The sequence below is a fragment of the Gobius niger genome (genome assembly GCF_951799975.1).
Source record: "Gobius niger genome assembly, chromosome: 14".
Taxonomy (NCBI): Eukaryota; Metazoa; Chordata; class Actinopteri; order Gobiiformes; family Gobiidae; genus Gobius; species Gobius niger.
In genome coordinates this window covers 5219915-5240157 of record NC_136865.1, presented here as the reverse complement: position 1 = coordinate 5240157, position 20243 = coordinate 5219915, and the positions used below count along the sequence as shown (strand labels likewise).

Here is a 20243-nt window from a genome sequence, read left to right as displayed (position 1 = left end):
CTGATCCTTTAACAGAGGATTTAAATGATCTGAGGCTCTTTCAGACGCTCAATACAAGTTTGGATGATTTTAGTCTCTCCTTTTTATTTAGTCTTATTTTAGTCGACTACAATATCTGGACATTTTAGTCAAAGTTTTAGTCTCAAGAAAAACTTTTAATTTAGTTTTAGTCCAATTTTAGTCGTCAAAAAAATATCACTTTGACTAAAATTAAGACTAAATATTTTAGTCGACGAAATTAACACTGGATTGGTCCTCTTAATTGTCAATCATTCTGGTGATATGCCTACGTGAGGCCGTCGTGCGCGCTCGGCCCTTGTTAATCTCTGCGCATGCGCACTTTCAGGCCTATGTGAGTTACGCTGTTAGCCGTTCATTGCTGCTGCAGAACGCACCGAGTCGTTTGAAAATGGCAGAGGGGCAAGAGAAAAAGTGTCTTCGAAGTGTATGAGAAGAAGAGAAAGGCTTCAGAAGAGAGAAACAAGACCAGAGTGTTTTGGGGAGATTCTTCCTCCTCGGAGGCAGGTAGAGCGTTGCGGATGCGCATTTTTTTTTAAAAGTGGAGAGGGCGGTTCTTTCCTAAAATTCGGGAAAATCCTCCTGTATACCTTTAAATTCTTTAAACTAAAGCTTACGGTTCACAGTTACGGCACATTACACTTCTGCGTCCTCGGTCCGCTACATTAAAATGGTGGCGTTTGCTTAAACACCTGTTGCACAAGACGTTTTGGGCCTGAACGCACCTGCAGGCTTAGTGGGACAAGCATAGGGAAACAGGAGGAGCATTCAACAAACCCTCAAAGATGCGCGAGTGCCTCCAAACACAACTCGCGGTATGTTTCTGACGAGAGAACAACGTTTTATGCTTTCTTTTTGGTGGACTACCCCATCCACCATATTGCCAAACCACAGACTGCACTTTCAAACACAGGCATGGTCTTTAAAAGCGCCGCCGTGCTTTATGTGGCAGCGGTAAACAGAGGCTCTAGCGGACGTCAGCGTAGACCCGCTGTCTGCACTCGCCCAAACAAAGACAGTCTTACCTCCCCATTAAACTCCTCTGTCTCTGGGAGCACCCTGCATCTTCGATATGGCTCCACCTCAGCGTCTGGGACTGTTCTGTCATTACCCGGGCCTGGGGAGAGCACACATGGTTCACATCAGGAGGAGGAGGTCAGAGGTGCCCAATCTCAACATCTCCAGGCTTTGCCCAGAGAAAATAAACGGCCAGATTGGCTCCAACACTTAAACGGTGAGAAACACTCCACAAAAATCATCTCCATTTAGGTTTTTATCACATTTATAACCTGTTAACACTGTAGTTTACTTTTGTTATTGCCTTTACTAGCTGCTGGCGGTCTGTCAAGCAGGGGAAGCTCTGCTCAAGATGTTTTCTATTGATTCTCATGGAGCTGCATTAACCCCTTAACTCCCACCTGAACCGAGCACATTTTTCTCCAGTTTGGCTTTACCCCCAGTCCAAAAGCTTCTGGAAAAAAGCTGTGAAAATAGCAACAAAACTGAGACAAAAACAATGATGGAAATGTGACAAAAAAAGTGAGAAAACATTGACAAAAAGTGACAAAAAATGGATGAAAAAGTGGCAAAAATGTCACAAGAAATTGACAAAAAAATGGACAAAAAAATGACAAAAATGTGATAAAAATTTGACAACAAAATGACAAAAATCTGATAAAAATTTGACCAAAAAAATGACAAAAAATGACAAAAAAATGACAAGAATGTGATAAAAATTTGACATAAAAAATTACAAAAATGTGGAAAAAAAATTACAAAAAAATTACAAAAATGTGACAAAAATGTGACAAAAATTTGATAAAAAATGACTAAAAAATGACAAAAATCTGATAAAAATTTGACAAAAAAATTACAAAAATGTGACAAAAAATGACCCAAAAAAATGACCCAAAAAAAATGACAAAAAAGTTACAAAAATGAGTTGAATACCCAACAAAAAAATGATGGAAAAAAAATCTGATGACGTGAGGAAAAAGATCCTCTCGGTTCAAGCCGGAGTTAAGAGGTTGACCTGTACTTGTTATGTTGACCGTTGATTCAAAATGTTCAAATTCAATTGAATTAGGCCGACTATTTAGAGGGAAGTGCCCTATTCCTATATCAGTGAATAAACCAAGTCCAAACAGTAGCTACAACGCTAACACGGTTCAAACTGAAACAATATAAAAGTTGGACCAAACAAAGAAACCAGGTCTAAACAAGGAAACCAGGTCCACATTTTGCTAACTTTGAGCTGTTGTGCGTGTGTCTTGATGTAGCTGTAGCTGCATGTGGCTAATAGCAGCTAAAGCAGAAGGAGCTAACGCAAAAAGTGCACTCTTTTTGAAAGCTTCCAGAAAACAACACAACGGCTTCAGTTTCCTCTTGCAGCTTCACAGTGACAGAAGCTACTGCTAATGCTAAAGCTAATGCTAATGCTAATGCTAATGCTGCTCTCATAGACGCAGAGCAGGAGCTGTCAGTCAAAGCTTTTTCCTTGCTTTTGTGGAAGCGGCCAATCAGAATTCAGCTGGTGGGTGTTACAACATGCGATGTAAAAACAAATCTGTACATTTTACGGTAAAAAACTGGCAGCTGTGGTTGCCATTTTTTTTTACTGTAAAAAATACAGGATCCTTGTTATTCAATTTACAGTTAAGCACTGTCTCATTTGTTTTTATTACAGTTTACTGCTGTCAATTTAACACCCATTTCTTGTGCAATTTATGGTAAAAACATTTAAAATACATAAAAATCTGCATGGCCCTCTGTAGTGAGGGCATTTACGGCTCTTTACTGGGAGCCGAGTCTATGGGATCCGTTCATTTCAAAGAGCCGTTCAAATAGCTGGACAATGAGACTGATATTTCCGCTTTGAAAAACGTGTTTGTGAATCAAATCTTGCGCCACAATTAATAAAAAGAAGTTGTGACTGTCTGATAGATCATTTTAAGTGCATTTAGCTTTGACTTTAGAGCAAAACGCTTTTGCGTGGCCTGCTCCGCTGTCGGGCTGATTCTTGTGCTCGTTTGGGGGAGTTCTGGGTAAAATTGGGACAAAAAAAAAAGATCCAGCTCTTTTCACAATCAAGATCCGGTTCATGTCGTTCACCTTAAAGCAGTAACTTGTTTACCTTAATAAATCCTTTTCGTAATCCAAGTGTTAATGGGATGATCTCCCCCGGTGTCTCTGTCCAGAAAACCACAATTGCAATTTCGCTGCCTCAGGGTCGGTGTCACCAATACACACTAACAGAATCACGAAGAAGCTAACAGGCTAACGGGCAAAGCTAACTGCGGGCTAGCGCCACTTTAACAGTATTTACAGCTAAGTTTGAGTGAGTGTGTAGTTGGATGTACAATATCCCTCTCTGCCTTTGTCTTTTCTGTCAGCGTGGTATTTACTCTCACGGACAATTAATGAGTAAAAAAAGGTAACATGCTACGACACCTGCAGTGGCGCTTATGGCCTCTAGGGGCATGAGTTACTTAGTACAGCTTTAAAGGAATAGGCCACCGTTTTTACATACTGAGATATGTTCTTACCTTAGCTTTGACGAGTTCTTTAGGACCTGTCTGATCTTCACCCGTGCCTTCAGTCACGTAAACACAGCACAGACGGCGTTAGCATTTAGCCTCTCCCTCTCTCCTCTATAGCTCCAAAACAGGTCAAGATAGAAGCTACCAAGTTCTTCCACGTTTTCTCTATTTAAATATGGTTACGTGAAGTGTTCCACTACAAAGTATAATTACACAAAATTAAACAATGTGGATTTTCTAAGCGGATAAAAGGGGGAACTATATTGTAAGGCGTAATAATACCAGGAGTAGTTCGAAATCCGCGCAGTAATCTTCCCTTTACTGCGCAGTAATCTTCACTTTACTGTGCGGATGCCAAACTACTCCTGGTATTATTACGCCTTACAATATAGTTCCCCCTTTTATCCGCTTAGAAAATCCACATTGTTTAATTTTGTGTAATTATACTTTGTAGTGGAACACTTCACGTAACCATATTTAAATAGGGGAAACGTGGAAGAGCTTGGTAGCTTCTATCTTGACCTGTTTTGGAGCTATAGAGGAGAGAGGGAGAGGCTAAATGCTAACGCCGTCTGCGCTGTGTTTACGTGACTGAAGGCACGGGGGAAGATCAGACAGGTCCTAAAGAACTCGTCAAAGCTAAGGTAAGAACATATCTCAGAATGTAAAAACGGTGGCCTGTTCCTTTAAAGAGCCATCATGAGCGTCACATCTCTAGCCCCTGCGTTGAAGCTCTGATTCACAGTTAGCCAATCAAAGGCTGCTTTCTAAAAGCAGAGCTTCAGCCGACATTCTCACGGCATTTAACGCACTCTAGTGGATTTATCATGACATTTAATACCTACATTTGCAGAAGTCGCAGAGTAGTTCATTGTTCAAGTCCAAATCCAGGTCTTGGACTGTCGTAAGATCTGAATGTTCAGTCCCACGATGAATCCATCTCGAAATCCAAAACAGATGTAATGTCACAAGTGAGCAAGTGTTACATTTGCTACAACAAGCCCTTTTTCAATACTAAAAAACACAAAAACACACGCTACAGACTTGCAAACATAAATCACACGTTTAACTCCACTCCCCAGTCCTCAATGTGTTCCATGTTCGGGACTTGAGGAGCGCTACATCTCTGCCTATACCTGTTTTCTATAAATGAGGATATTTGATTTGTTCCAATATTGAATGAACCCACCAGTGAAAAATACAAAAGCAGATGGGGAATGAATGCTCTCTCTTCACTGCAAACTCAGGTCGAGAAACATGTAGGTCAACAAAACAAGGCTGTGCGGCAGAGTTTCCCCGGGACACGGGCAGGTTAACAGCCCGGGACAGACGCAGACAGGGTTCACGTGGGTCACCTCCGCACACATGGTTCACGTGGGTCACCTCCGCACACATGGTTCACGTGGGTCACCTCCGCACACATGGTTCACGTGGGTCACCTCCGCACACATGGTTCACGTGGGTCACCTCCGCACACATGGTTCACGTGGGTCACCTCCGCACACAGGGTTCACGTGGGTCACCTCCGCACACATGGTTCACGTGGGTCACCTCCGCACACAGGGTTCACGTGGGTCACCTCCGCACACATGTCTCACTGATGACTTCTCCGGATGGTTCGCACTGTGCCGGTTCTCATGCATTTCTCTGCTTTGACATCACCCCCTGGCCGTGCTGAGTGACTCTGTGTAGTATTGTGTTTGTATGGGGGATTGGGGGGGGATGTATGGGACCGATGAGGCTCTGGGGAAAGAGCTGTGGGGTCACTTCCTGTCCAGATCGGTCGGCAGACTCATGAAACTGGGACGTTGGGTTTACGCTGATTTCTACTCAAACTGGGATGAACGACCTTTTCAAATGATTTTTCCCCCCCCTATTTTAAGTATACAAGCTTATTTATCTTAAAGCAGGCAAAATGGTATATTATGTCGCAGAATACTGAAAATACAGAAATGCATTGTAAATGTAACTGTATACAGTCATTTATTGCATTAGTGACAAATGACACATTGAGGCCCACTTTCATTCTCGGGCTGTTAACACCACCTGAATTGTGTCCTCTGTGTCTTTTATTTTATTGTAAACTTTTTAACTGTGTCTTATTTACGTTTTTTGATCCTCAGAGGACCCTTTTAGAAAGTTACATCGGTAAAAGTTATAAAATTACTATACTTTAAAAAAAACATTCTACTACTACTAAAGCTCAGATTCATAGAACTACTTCTGTTTGATACATACAAACCAAATATGTGTAACATTTTTAACCCTTTATATGCCGAAATGCACACAAAACTTCAATGTTATGGTGTTTACAATTCACAAATCCTTGCATAACTTTTATAAAAGCATTCCATGTTGACTGAGGTGTGTTTGTATTATTGTATTGTGGCCACACCGTCTTTGCTCTGCCCAATCCCGTCAGACCTGGGAAGCCAAGCAGAGAAGGGCCGGGCAGGACTTGGATGGGAGACCGTTTGGGAAACACCAGGAAGCCTAGTGAATGTGAGTGAGTGAGTGAGTGAGTGAGTGAGTGAGTGAGTGAGTGAGTGAGTGAGTGAGTGAGTGAGTGAGTGAGTGAGTGAGTGAGTGAGTGAGTGAGTGAGTGAGTGAGTGAGTGAGTGAGTGAGTGGGGGGCCGATGGCGCAGACTGGTTGCCTCGCTTCCGTCAGTCCGGTCCAATGGCCGCTGGCTGCTCTGCTTTTTGACCACGAACGTGGGGGCCGCCATTGCTGTAGCACCTCCATATCGCCAATAGGCCCCCATTGAAAAGCATTGGAGTTCAGACACGTTAAAAACAACTTTAACGCCTGGTTTCAATTTTTTCAACACTAGACTAGGCTAGATATTCCTCCTGAGATAACACTGGGTTAGTCACAATTTAAGAAACCAGGCTGGTTTTCGTAGGAAGAATTTTAGAAATCTCGTACTTAATGAGGGTCGGACTGTTAGCATTGGAGCGGCGCGAGCTACACGTCACGTAAGGGCCGAGTCTACAGTGAAGATCCCGCCCTTATGCCCTTTTTAGGAACATGCTTCGTCAGAGCCGAGGAGGAGGAGTCTGTAAATCCGCCATGAATTCCCCCACGACCGTGGTCATTATGGTAAACGGGGAGGAGTGAGCATAAGCTGTCCATATTTTTTTACAGTCTATGGTCCCGTCCCGTCCTGGGGGATGCCGGGGGCAGCTGTGGCTACAATAGTAGCTTACCACCACTGAGTATGGAGGGAACGAATTGTGCAAAAAGCGTCTTTGAGTGTCCAGAAAAGCGCTATATAAAACCAATGCATTATTATTATTATTATTATTATTATTCTTAGCCCTTGGGATGGGTCAAAAATAAGTGACAACATTATTTTCTGCAGATTGTTTGTTTTTCTGTAGTGGCAGATTTTCTTACAAAAAATCACGCTCAGCACCCTGAAACGCAGCCTCTACATTTAATAACCATAACATCACTATACTTTCAGATTCTTCCTATTTAAAAGACTCATATTCATAGAACCGCGTCTGTCTGACACACAGATGCCAAATGTGTGTTTAATGCGTTGTCTGTTTGCACTGTACGTCCAACTGTCCATCCTCCCACCGTTGACTTTTCCAAATGACACATTCCTGTTCATTGCAGTGGGAAATCCCGCTGTTCTTCACGTGACGTTACAAGACATCTGCACCAGACCTCTCCTTCAGATTGGTTAAAGGACGGAGTGAGTGTGTGTCTATGGTTTAAGCCTTTTCCCTCCGGGGCAGTGTGGGGCGGGCTCTTCCTGTCTGAGTCCCGTCCAGAGCGGGCTGATGGAGGAACTCGGTCAAAAGTCTTCCATTCCCATGCTCCCCGCTCCCCCCCCCTCCCTCCCCCCCTCCCTCACATGCTTGTGTAGGGTTACCTGAACAGACTCTGCATACCCCACATCTGCAGAGTGAGAGGGGGTTAGGACAGATTCCAAAATGGTCGCTACATTGGGACAATACGGTTTTAGACGGTGCTGATAGCGGAGGGTGATGCTAAATGCCATTGTGGTGATTAGACTCTTAAAACAAGTATCACATTTGGAAGGAACTGTACTTCATGGAGTAGTTTTATCCTTTTTACTTCTCCTGTTTTCATTTTGAAGTAGCAGGACTGACTCTTTCTTGATTAAGATATTTGGTTTTATGAGAGAATCTGTACACTGCAAAAAGTGCCCTACTAAAAACAAGGGAAAAAAATCTTAAAATAAGACATTTTGGCTTGTTTTAAGAAAAAATTCTGCCAATGGGGTCAGCATTTTTTTCTTGCTAAGGATTCTTATTTCTAGAATGTTTTTATCATCATAAAACAAGAAAGAAACACTCAATTTAAGCAAATAAATAGCTAGAATTAAGCAAAATGTCCTCAGAAAATGGAATAACATTCTTATTTAGTGAAAAATTGTGGATATTTTACTTAAATGTTGCTTGATTTAAGCAAAATGTTCTAAATTACACACATTATTGAGCAAAATGTTCTTAATAAATACTAATATTTAAGGAAAATGGCTGGAGGATTCACCTATTGCACATGTTTTTAGTGGCAGACACGGGGAGAACATACAAACTCCACACAGAAAGGCCCCGTCCTGGTGGGAATTGAACCCAGTTCCTTCGAGCTGTGAAGCTGAGGCTCTAACCGCTGTGCCACCGAGCCACTCCCTTTAAAGAATGGAATGTATTTTCTATGTGTGAGAATCAGTTCTTACATTAAGAGTTGTTGTGATCTTATTTTTTCTTAAAATAAGACAAAATATTCTTGGTCTAATGCTGAAAAACATTCAAAAAGTTTTTCTTTCTTGTTACAAGAAAAAATAGCATGTTTTTTAGCAAATAAACAAGAAAACTTTGCTATGCAAGACATTATTACTTTTTAGGGAAATAATAAGAACGTATTTCTTAAAGTAGAACATTTTTTATTTGCTTAGAATCCACTTTTTGCAAACTTCATTTTTGGGGGGCTAGTGGCTAAACACAGCCCCAGGTTTGTTTCTGATGAGAAAACAACTTTGTAAAATAAATTCTCTTGTTGTATCTTTGCTTTAGGGTGGTTTGTGGTACAAGAGTGAACAGTCAATGAACACACATGAGACTCATGCAATTTCCATCCATTTATTGCTTGTCCTTTTTTTGTGCAATTCACAAACTGTATCAACTTCAAAAAAGAGTCTGGTGAAGGCGTCAGAGAGGCTCGATGGATTTCTCTTTGTGACGTAAATCAGAGTGTGGGCTGGTGCTTTGAGTGTAAGAGAGAGAGAGAGGGAGACGACCCGAATATGCATTGGAAAAACATACGCAAGAAAACACCAGCGCCCGTCTGTTTTTGATGACATGGTAACCGAGTTGACAGAGAAAAAGACCTTAAAGAAACGTCTCTGCATATTTTACAGAACCATCCAAAGGTTCAAACAAATCATCGTGTGGTAAAAAAAACAAAACAGCAACAACAAAGATGTAAGAAAGATGTCGCCGCTCTTTTCGGCACCGAGAAGCTAAACATTTTCTCTTGACAACTTTCCTTGCGCGCTGTGTCAACTCTGAACACATGGAAGTGTGTTTATGTGAGCAGCGTGCCTGAGCTGTGTAATTGACTGCAGATGACCTCTTTGGGGGTTGGCGGCTTCTCTCTGGGAGGGGCCCCGCTCCCCCTCTCCCTCTCCTCACAGCCACTTCAGTCGAGCAGTGAGGTATAGAGCTCTCGTTACTTACGGCTTACACGTCTCCGACTCAGAACTGCAGAACAATGGAGATCTCGCTCTTCTGCCCCGGGACAGAGGGGTACGTGATCGCGTCGGGAATGCCCTAGCGCGACCACCTGGAAGCGGGATGGGTACCGGCGGAGCGTGGCGGCTGCTCTTCCCTCTGCTGCTCTCCACCTGTTTGTCATCAGGGTTCTGCCCGGAGAAATGCGACTGCCAAAACCCCCTCCACCTCATGTGCGCCAACCGGGGACTGCGCGGCATCCCCCAGGACGGGACGGGCGCTTCGGAGGAGGCGGAGGTGTTCAGCCTGGGGGGCAACTTCATCGCCAACATCTCCGGTCATGACCTGGCGAGGTACGGCAATCTGAGACGGCTGAATTTGCAGTTCAATCAAATCCGCAGCATCCATCCCAAAGCCTTCGAGAAGCTGGAAAAGTTGGAGGAGCTTTACTTGGGGCACAATGTTTTGTCTTCCATACCGTCTGGGACTTTGCAACCGTTGAAAAAACTGACGATCCTCTACGGGAATAACAACGACATCAGGAAAATCGTGCCGGGACAATTCGCCGACTTGGACAGCCTGGTCAAACTCCGGCTGGACGGCAACGCTCTGCAAATCCTGAAAGATGCGGACTTCAAAAGCTTAACCAGCTTGCATTACCTCCACTTGGAATCCAATCAACTGCAGCACATCCACCCGCACGCCTTCTCCAAGCTCTCCAACCTGCGCTTCCTAAATCTGTCCCACAACCGGCAGAAAGCGCTCCGGAACGGCGTGACCTTCTCCCAGCTCGGAGCCCTGACCACCCTGCTTTTATCCGACAACGAAATCCAGCACGTCGCGAGAGGCGTCTTTCAGAATCTCCAAAAGCTGTCCAAGCTGGCCCTCAGCAACAACCGGATTTCTCGTCTGGACAGCGGGGCTCTGCAAGGGTTGTCGGGCCTGAGGGAATTCTTGATTGATGGGAACAAGCTGGAGGAAATCCCCGCCGGAACGCTGGACTCTTTGGCGGGCGTGGAGGAGCTGGACTTCAGCCGGAATAGCATCGCCAAAGTGGATGCGTCGGCGTTTTCCCATCTGAAAAATCTCAGAGTGTTAAAACTCAAGAACAACTTTTTGTCCAGCCTACCCGGGGACAGTTTTTCCCTCAACCCCCGGCTTTACGACCTCGATCTCCACGGCAACAACTGGACGTGCGACTGCCGACTGGAGGAGCTGCAGCAGTGGATGACCTTCGCGCATTCCCGTGGCAAACTTTTGTCCGTTTTCGTGCGATGTCACTATCCCGTCACGCTGCGGGGTAAATATCTGGACTTTGTGAACACGTCCCAGCTCCAGAGCGTTGCCGACTGGACTCACCTCTGCCAGGGCCCGAGGGCGCCCGAGGAGAGCCGGGCCGGGGAGGTAGTCGTCAAGCAAGCCGGAGAGCTCGGAGTTAGCGGCGTCCAGGTCGGAGTCCAAGGAGATCAAGGTGGTCCGAATTTAGACGCGCTTTCGGTGGGAAACGACACCGATGTGGTCAGGTCTCGACCCGTGGCGAGGTCCGCTGCCAGGAGACGGAAAGGCAAGAAAAAGACAAATGTAATTCCCGGGACGGATCCTCCATCGATCTTCGCAACAAGTCTTCCCGGAAACGGCCAAGCATTGCCGACAAACACCTCCTCCACATCGGAACCCGACGGTAATTTCGATCTCCTTCGCTTGGACCTACCCGCGATTACCGACGCTTGCGTTTTCAACCGGAACTTCATCCTCAACGTCTCCGTGGACCAAATCATGTCAAGTTCCGTCAGAGTCCACTGGACCACAAAAGACCGCTACCACCGCTACGCCTCAAATCATCGCGAAATCCACTTCCGGATACTTTTCGATCGCTTCGGGACGACCGACAAGTTCCCGCGCTACGTCTACGCCCGCGACACGGCGCGGTCCATCACGCTGAAAGAACTGAGCTCGGACGTGACCTACATGGTGTGCGTGGAGGGAGTAGTCGCCGGATCGGTTTGCCAGGTGGCGCCCAGGGACCACTGCGCCGGGTTGGTCACGCTGGCCGAAGGCCCCAAAGCGAAACTGACCGTCGACCTTCACCTGATCACGATAGCGACCCTGGCCGTCAACGCCGTCCTGTTGCTGACCGTCGGCGGGGTGTGGTTGGGGCGGTGCTTGAGGAGGAGGCTGCAGAGGAGGAAGTCGGCGGTGCACGTCCGGCACATGTACTCGACGAGGAGGCCGTTCAGGTCGGCGACGATGGCGGCCGCTTCGGTCGCGGCCGACTTCAGCTCGTATCAGAGCAGCTGCCCTCCCAGACTGTCGCCCCTGGAGGATCGGGACAGGGACCTGATGGAGTTCCCCTGCGAGCGCTTCCTGGACGGCGCTGGCACGGTCCGGCGAGGCGGAGACATGCAGCGGTTCGCCGACTGAAAACGGACGCGCTGTCGGAGGAAAGAGTCACGATACTGCAAAAATGTTATTCGTGAATAAAGATCGGGATTGAGTTGTCAAACTGCAAATAATGTAACGCAATATCAATATCGCAAGAAGCCCCAACATACTCTAAGGTCGACACATCTTTTCCAAACTCATCCTGAAAGAAAAAAACTTATAGAACTTATAAAAGTGAAAAAGTTAAGGTTTCAATCACAGCCCTGTTTTGGTCCTGATTTAGTGTTTTATTTCAGTTTTGACACAATTTGCCAAAGTGTTTAGTCAAATACGGCAATATTACCATCACCAGCTCTATGTCAACATGCATCACATTATCTCAAGATGTTGAAATGTAAAATGCTCTTTTATTTTCTAATGTTTTGGCTCATATAACTCCATGGACGTAGATGCCGGCTGGATTTGACCTATATGGGAGCCACAAGTAAGAGTGCAATAATAGGAAAATAAAGGGACCAATGTAAATGTGAACAGTACTCAGCTTTGCACTTTTGATGCGTGTGCCGATTGGGAGAATAGACAGGTTTGCGGTTCCCAAAGAGCCGGCATGTGTAGGTTTTGTTGCATTCCGAACTATAAATGTAGATGAGCTGGTTTTGTAACACTTTCTGATGTCATTTTAATGCCCAGATACTGTATAGTTTTGATGCTACAACGCGATTTGGTTTTGTAGGATTTGCAGACTTTACGTTTCCCTGGCTTGTTATCGTAGCAGGTTATTGTCCAGGAAGTGTGCGTTTCACTCGGGCTCCTCACTCTGCAGAGGAAGCCTGTTGTTCCTGCTTTAGTCTTTCCTGTGTGGCTTCCTCACACCTGCCCCAGTCTGCAGAGTCCCATGTACATTTGACGTATTCTTACGCCGATCACTGATTTCAATGGTGCTATAGTGTGTTCATAGATCCCTGTAAGATCCTGTACAGTTTACGTGAGTGGAGAAAGCGGTCGTTTGTGTCATATGTGTATAAACATGTTTACATTACATACATGTCGATATGTGTAATTGTACGGTGCATTACAGTTTAGTAAATGTCCAAATGTGGCGATTGTGACGTGTCTCATCATTGCTCTTTTGGTTTTAATTGTAAAAATAAGGAGATTAAGGTGCCTTTATTGCAGGGTTGCACATGAGGCGGCCCACAGTGAGGCTGGAGTCAGCACTGACAGCACTAAACACTTGGACACAAATGTGACTCAAACTGTAAATATCTAATTTAAAATCCATGAGAAAAGTAGAACACATTGATGAGGAAATCAAACACTTAAAAAATACTACTTTGTAATAATAACAAAGATAAACATGATGCAGTCTTACTTTAGGGGCATCTATGTCTGCTCTGGCCTGTGATAAACGTCATTCACAATTAGGTCCAATCAACCCCTACTGTTGAAATGTGCCAAACCGCAACTCACTGTCTTTTAAAAGTATAATATATTGTATAATACTGTATATAAAATCAATATTTTGATGTGTACAACACTCATGGCACTCAGGGCCCATGTCACCCTCTGACTGCAGGATTTGGACCCACAACCCACAATGTCCTGCAGCAGTCACCTGGCTGGAGGATTCACATGATGTAAACTCCACACATACAGCAAAGGCTCACATGGTCCGGGAACTGCACCCGGGACCTTCCTGCTGTGAGGCAAAAGTGCTAACTGCTCAGCCACTAGAGACATCTTTGATGGCCCTCAGGCTTCTTGTTTTGTTGCCACACATCACCAGAGATGTTCATTTTGCTGCAATTTTAATAATTCCACATAATTAAAAGCTCAAAAATGAACATTTATTGTGAGACTGAGCTGCATTATGGTTCCAGGCCTAAATATAAGTGTGGGGAATGGTTTAAACCTCTCTGAAATACACGCAGCTGAATGTTTGAATGCATTGACCACCGACCTGTGGCCCTCCATGCCTTATATGTCAACATACGGCCCTTGGTGATAAAAGTGTGGACACTCCTGCACTAGAGGTACTAATGAATAAATAACGGGGCATAATATACATTTGTTATGTTTTTTTTTTTTATTGTACTGTAAAAGTGGAAACAATTGTTGTGTGAGGAAGGTGGTTTTTTGAGTGGGAAAATAAAGATCAATGCACTGATAAAGTGCAGAAGGTACAAATCAGTTTAAATAAGTGATGAGAATGTAAACCAGGGTTAGGCAAGTTTGCGGCGTGGAGGGCCGGTTTTCATCATCGCCAAATCACCAGGGGCCGAACCTCAACATAGTAGCCTCAAGTAAAGAACTTTCTTCTGCAAAGGCCACTGTCTTACATCAGTGGTTCTAAAGTGGTTTGGCTTTGGGACTCGCCATTACCCTGAGATGACAAGTTGCGACCCAAATAAAACTGTCATTTGCCACATATCGTATGAAATATTGTATTTTCCACAAAGGTTTTACAAGCCGTAGATATGCTCAAAACAACCCAATAACATTCCTTTTAATCTCTTACCCTCCGCCTTAACCAAACATATTTTCTCCAGTTTGCCTTTACCCAGATCTACACGAACAAAGCCCAATAACCAGGATGAAAAGACAACACAAAAAGTGACAAAAAAGAGCCACATAAAAGTCACAAAAACGTATCCAAAACACGAAAAAAAAAAAAAGCAAGGAAATTATAGCCATGAGGAAAGCAACAAAAACCAACAACTACTACGAAAACCAGACCAAAACATGACAGACAAAAATGCAATCAGTTTTGTGGGTCTTAGCTTTCAAATGAGGCGTTACACTGGCACACTTTTGGGTCCTGGCCCATCAGTTGACACTACTTCTTGCATTTTAAGAGCACTTTGACTGGTATTTGATCTCTTATTTGCATAATAATACTTGAGGGCCAGGGGTTCTGTGCTGGAATAGAACAGATTAGAATAGAATAGATTTTTTTGTAGTCAACCGAGGTAGAAATTCATCTTTGGCTCATCGACACAAAAACACAAAGCTCGGACAATACAAACAAAAGAAGAAGAAACATTACAGAACAACTGGTGTTCAGGTTGTGCTGCTTCATTCAGAATTCCCACAAAAGACACTTAAACGCAGCCTTTTTTAGCCAGTGGAGCTCGGTATCGCCTCCTAGAGGTGAGAAGCTCAAGCTGAGGGTTCAGAGGGTGAGCGGAGTCAGAGGCGGCTTCAGAAATGTGGGCCCAAAGTCACCCCCTGTACGGCAGCTACAGACTGTAAATTAAGAACGGACTAACTATTTCCTCTTTCCTCCCGATTCGGTCAGGAAGTGGAGGCTGGCTCCAAAAGTCTCTTTCTTTAATGGACTTTCTGTTGAAACTCTGTCAGTCATTATTGAACCCAGGCTTATCATTCTGACCTCCACAGTTTATTCTTATTTAAAGTCTATGGCGGCAACGTGAAGCTTCTTGTCGAGAGTCGGGGACATTGAGATTGTGTCTGCACAGCGCCACCTACTGTCCTGGAGGGTTCATCATGAGGCTTTCAAAAGGGGCAAAAAAGAGGTTTACTTTGGAGGTTTTATAAAACAGTACATAAGTAGAAAGTAGCATAATCCATCTTTAAAATGCAGTAGAGTAAAAATACAACTTCTCAACAGAAACACAACTCAAAGCAAAGTACAGATCCTGAAGAACTCTATACTCCGACTATGTCCACCGACTCGGAGACCATTGGCATTGACCTAATTTCGTGATGAAGTCAGGGAGGCCTGGTCTGTGTGTGTCTGTGTGTGTGTGTGTGCGTGGAGCGAAAGTCTGGCAATGGTTACGGTCTTTGTTTCTCGTCTGAAGGCCGGGCGGGTCCCTCTCCCCCCCCCCCCCCCAAATCACTGACACATGCAGCGCTCACAGTACTTTCATCTGCGTGTACCGGGGCCATGACTGCGAGGGCCCGACACGAGCAGATAGGAAGACTTTGAATTGTGATTACAGCTTATAAATAGCATCGGTGGACAACTTATTTCCAAAGCAAAGACATCTGCGCTTTCACTTGAGCAGCCGTGTAACCTCAGCTCGGGGGGGGGGGAGCGATGTCTGACGGGAGGGAACGGTTCTTTTGCCCATTTTTACCGACTGTGTGAGAGATAAAATAAAACTGCATTTCTTCAAAGCCAAAAGAACAGATCACTCATGCACAGCGCTGAGTAATAACCATTTATCACATGTGAGCGACTTTATCAGCAATACCAAAATCAGCCACAAGAGAGCACTAGATGCAACCTTTTCATTTGCCCATGCAGCAGTTCATGGGCTCAGAAAGACCTTTAATTCTTTCGTTAGGGTTAGGGTTAGGGTTAGGGTTAGGTTATTCCATCATTAAAGGCCCCATGTCTGATTTTCGCTCTGGCAGTGGAGTTTAATTAGTTTTGTCCTTTAGTGTTTTGTAAAAGCAAACGTTTGTGAAAAACCTTTGTGCATCTACTAAAGACTCTTTATCGATCGTGAACTGGCAGCTGGTTGTTGTTGCTTGGCCTGAGGGCCATCAGCACTGGCTCAGGGCTTCTTTTAAGCGTGCTTAGGACGAGCTTCCAGGAAAAAGGAGAGAATGTGTGAGTCAGGACAGATATGGGACTAAACCATGATAAAAGCTATAGCTACAAACACTATAGCTCCCGATGGATCCAGATGCAGCTCCTCAGTATAAATAAAGTCTGTCAAGCCAGACTCAGGGTTCCTGCGCAGTTTGCAATGAGAAATTTAAAACCCTTTTTAGACTTTTTCAGAATTACAAAATGTAAGACCACAAGCTCCTAAAGACGACTCACATTTAATGTCAAATGAAGTCAAATAATATTTGAAAAAACAAACAAAAGTCATTTGATTTGTATAAATTATTTGATTTAATTTGGTCAGGACAGTGCATGTTAATGGACATACATGAGTCACATGCATAATTTCCATCCGTCGTCCCCCATGCGCACTCTCAAACACACTCTCTCTCATCCTTGCCTATTGTACATGTTTATAGTGGTAGAGGAAACCTACGCAGACACGGGAGAACACGCAAACTCCACACAGACACGCTCCGTCCAGGTGGGAATCAAACCCGGGACCTTCTAACTGTGAAGCACGAGCGCTAACCACTGAGCCACCGTGCGTAATTTAGAGCAGAAACAAGCATCCTGCTTAATATATGGTAAACTAACAAATGGTTATAGAAATAAGTATAAGAGATTCTTTACCATATTGCCTTAATTTGCAATTATTTGTTTGTATTAGATGCTATTCTATATGAATGAAATCACTTGTGAAAGCAGTACTAAGTAACTCATGCCCCCAGAGGCCATAAGCGCTACTGCAGGATGAACCCCCCCCCAATCATCCCATCAACACTTGTATTACCCTCAGAGAGACTCCGGAAGGGATTTATTAAGGTAAACAGTTACTTAGTGCTGCTTTAAAGGAGCAGGTCTTAAAAATACACACTTCAAATTCAGCCCACATTTTCAGCAAATTTAAGACTTTTTAACAAAGTTTTAATGTTTTTAAAAGCGCTTTTCTGGACACTCAACAATGCTTTACGTCGCACTATTCATTCACTCCGTACTTGGTGGTGGTAAGCTGGTAGCCACAGCTGCCCTGGGGTAGACAGGCGGAATCGGCACGTATCGAATTACCCTACAGTAAATTCAAATGTAAAGAATACATTGCAAAACTCTAAACTCAAAAGTCTCAGACCTACATTGCTCATGATATACATCTAAGATAAATTGTAGTTTTACCCAAAAATGTTATTATAGTAACGAAGCTCATTAAGTATGTGGCTTTGTATTTGGATGTTTTTGTGTGAACTTAAAAAACAAAAATCATAACTTGACCTTGTGGAAAAACCATGTAGTCAGACTAAAGGAAAATATCTCTTTATTTGCAGTAATACTGTACATAAACAGGTAAAAAGACAATATAGAAATATAGAAATGACCATGTGCCAGTACTGCATACGTCTGCTCTGGAGCTAAACAAAATGGCGGCTTGTAGAACAGCTCGGTACAGTGTCTATATTAAAGGCCAGGGTTCTTCCCGTCACCGCGTCCCGCCCTGAGTGCAACAATGGAGTCTTTAGTACTAGCTTCATCGGGGAAAAGTGCACTAGCTTCTACTTGTGTGACATGCAGTAGAGTTCACGAGTGTGCTGTGAAAAAGAGCCGAGAAACCCCCCCAAAACAAAGCAGAAAATCCTCAAATGTTGAACTTCTTTTTCACCCAGAAATGGGAATGAGGATCAAGGTAGGCGTGTGACGATTCTAAAATGTTTTCTCAAAGCCAAAATAACTGTGATTAACAATTGTAAACCATTTCCTGTGGAGAGTTTCCTATCTTTGCTTCACCAGCCTACAGAGAGTCGTTCCTTTTCTTCCTCACGATCAGAGACTTTATTGTACATCTTCAAGAATGATCAAGTTCAACATTTGTGGATTTTCTGTTTGTGGAGATTTCTTTCAAGAATCGCGTCGGTCCCGGAGAGGTGTTTCGGGCCCGTGTAGGACCCCTCATGTTTAATAAGCGTCTCGGAGTAACGGCCTCCGTGGCATCTGCGGGAAAGCGACCTGAGAGAAGGGGCTGAACTGCGCGGGTCTTTCCTTAGGAGGGGAACGGGACAGGCCGGAGCGCTTGGGGCCGAGAATGAACCAAAGAGCTCCAACCCTAGAACACTTTTGTAAAAAAAAAAATACCTTAACTCAAGCATAAAGCATACACACATGTACATTTGTCACATTTTGCTGACCAGTTCTGTTTCCTGTGAGAAGTTAATGTTGTTTAGCAAAGCGAAGCTAGCTTATTAGCAACAGCTGTTTCCAGTGTTGGTGCTTGTTTCGAGATTAAGTGTTGATTAAATGTTTAAAATTGTTTTGCCTGTTACAATTTAGAAGCATGCCTGTGTAGATATGACTGCATTGTCTTTCTCATATCCGTATGGAAAAACAGTGGAAGAAATATACCACTAATACGTTGCAATTGTACTTTAAAGTCAAGTTAAAATGTACTGAAAGAATAATGGTAGCTTGCTGTAGCTGATGGGGTTTCTAGTAATAAACTAAATGAATATTCAAAGATGCATTTGGAGTGACCACCTGCCATTTAGACCTTTGTCCCCGCAGAGAATTACAAATGATCCACCAGTATGTTCATCTGCTTAAAGGTTCATTACGCAACTTTTTATGTGGAAAAAAAAAAAGTGGATATTTGTGCGTATTTGACCTTGTAGTGACTCAGCGGCTGCATGAGTCAAATACGCACAAATGTCAACTTTTTTTCCCACATAAAAAGTTGCATAATGAACCTTTAATGTTTTCGAATGTTTGGAAAATGATAAATGCATAGATTTGTTGCATTTGACGCATTAAATTTCGCTCTTTTTTTGCATAAAATGTACAATATTGTGTCCTAACTATTTGGATTCGAATGTTCTGTGGCCTGTTTCTATCTCTGTGAGTGATTTGGGCCAAAACAGCAAAGGAAACACTTAATAATCTGAGTTTTAATTTCTCATGTCCGTCCCTCCACATTAGGGATGCACCGATCCGCTTTTTTGAGCTCCCGATCCGATATTTTGACACTTCATCTGGCCGATACTAATCCGTCTTTTTGTATTATTATATTTTTATATAATTATGTATTATAGCCTCTGGATATTACAGTAGTTTACCAGTTTTTTAAATAAACATGCAAGAGGTTTTGGCTGTTTTTTGGATGTTGTTCTGTACAGTTTCGGTGATTTCATTTTGGCAGCATCTGAATTCTGTTTTGACATGTGTCCTGTAAGCCCATGAGGGCTGGGCACTTACTTATGTGCAACACACAATAATAACAATAAATCAAATAAATCAAATCAGTATCGTAGCTTAGTGATAGCATGAAGGCCATGAATCTGTGGTCCTGGATCTGCAGCGGCTCCAGTCTGCAGGTTTAGCACGGGGCTGCAATAAACCTGGACGCGCTGCGGTGCCGTAAACCTTGACCATGATTGCAGGTCACGGCCGTCGCGTATCGGACCCGTCCAGTCATCAAATCCAATCCAGTCCGATTCTCTAAAAAAGCCTGAACGGCTACCGATACTGATACTGAATATCGGATCGGTACATCCCTACTCCATATCCCACCGCATCACGTGACCTGTCCCACTTCCACCCCTGTTTGAGGCGGTCACTCTAAATGCATCTCTGTTTTGGAAGCGTTTGTTGAGATAAAACAAGTTAACTCCATTACAGAAGGATGAGTCGTAATATTAACAGTAAAAAAAGGAAGTTGTTTTCTGCCTACGTTAACTGCCGTGAACGTAACCCCACAGCGCCCCCCGTCGGTCACTCCCATAACGGTCTGGAGCGGTTTATCCTAAAGGCACTTGAACCACTAAACACCAGGGGGCGCACCAGTCCCGTTCCGCTCCCATTGAAAGACGATGAAGAGTGTTTATGCAAAATGATGAGGAGCGCGTTTAATGTCAGTACCACATAGAGCCCCTGGAGCTCCCCCAGGGATTTGGCGTGGGTTTAAGTGCAGTGCTCTCTCTCTCCTGAGGCGGTGTCGGGGTTTGGGGCGTTAGGCAGCGGCGGCGTGGGG

At 44.0% G+C, this 20243-nt stretch overlaps 1 protein-coding gene across 1 annotated transcript; it reads left to right on the top strand.

Annotated features, from left to right (window-relative positions):
- Positions 1-9046: 9046 nt before the first annotated feature.
- On the top strand, positions 9047-11702 carry tril (TLR4 interactor with leucine-rich repeats). The gene has a single exon (XM_079571246.1). The coding sequence runs from the start codon at positions 9391-9393 to the stop codon at positions 11686-11688; it is 2298 nt and encodes a 765-aa protein (XP_079427372.1). The 5' UTR covers positions 9047-9390; the 3' UTR covers positions 11689-11702.
- The last annotated feature ends 8541 nt before the right edge of the window (positions 11703-20243 follow it).

Bases quoted from the DNA above. Each gene is read 5' to 3' on its own strand.
- tril (XM_079571246.1), top strand. From the start codon at position 9,391: ATGGGTACCGGCGGAGCGTGGCGGCTGCTCTTCCCTCTGCTGCTCTCC.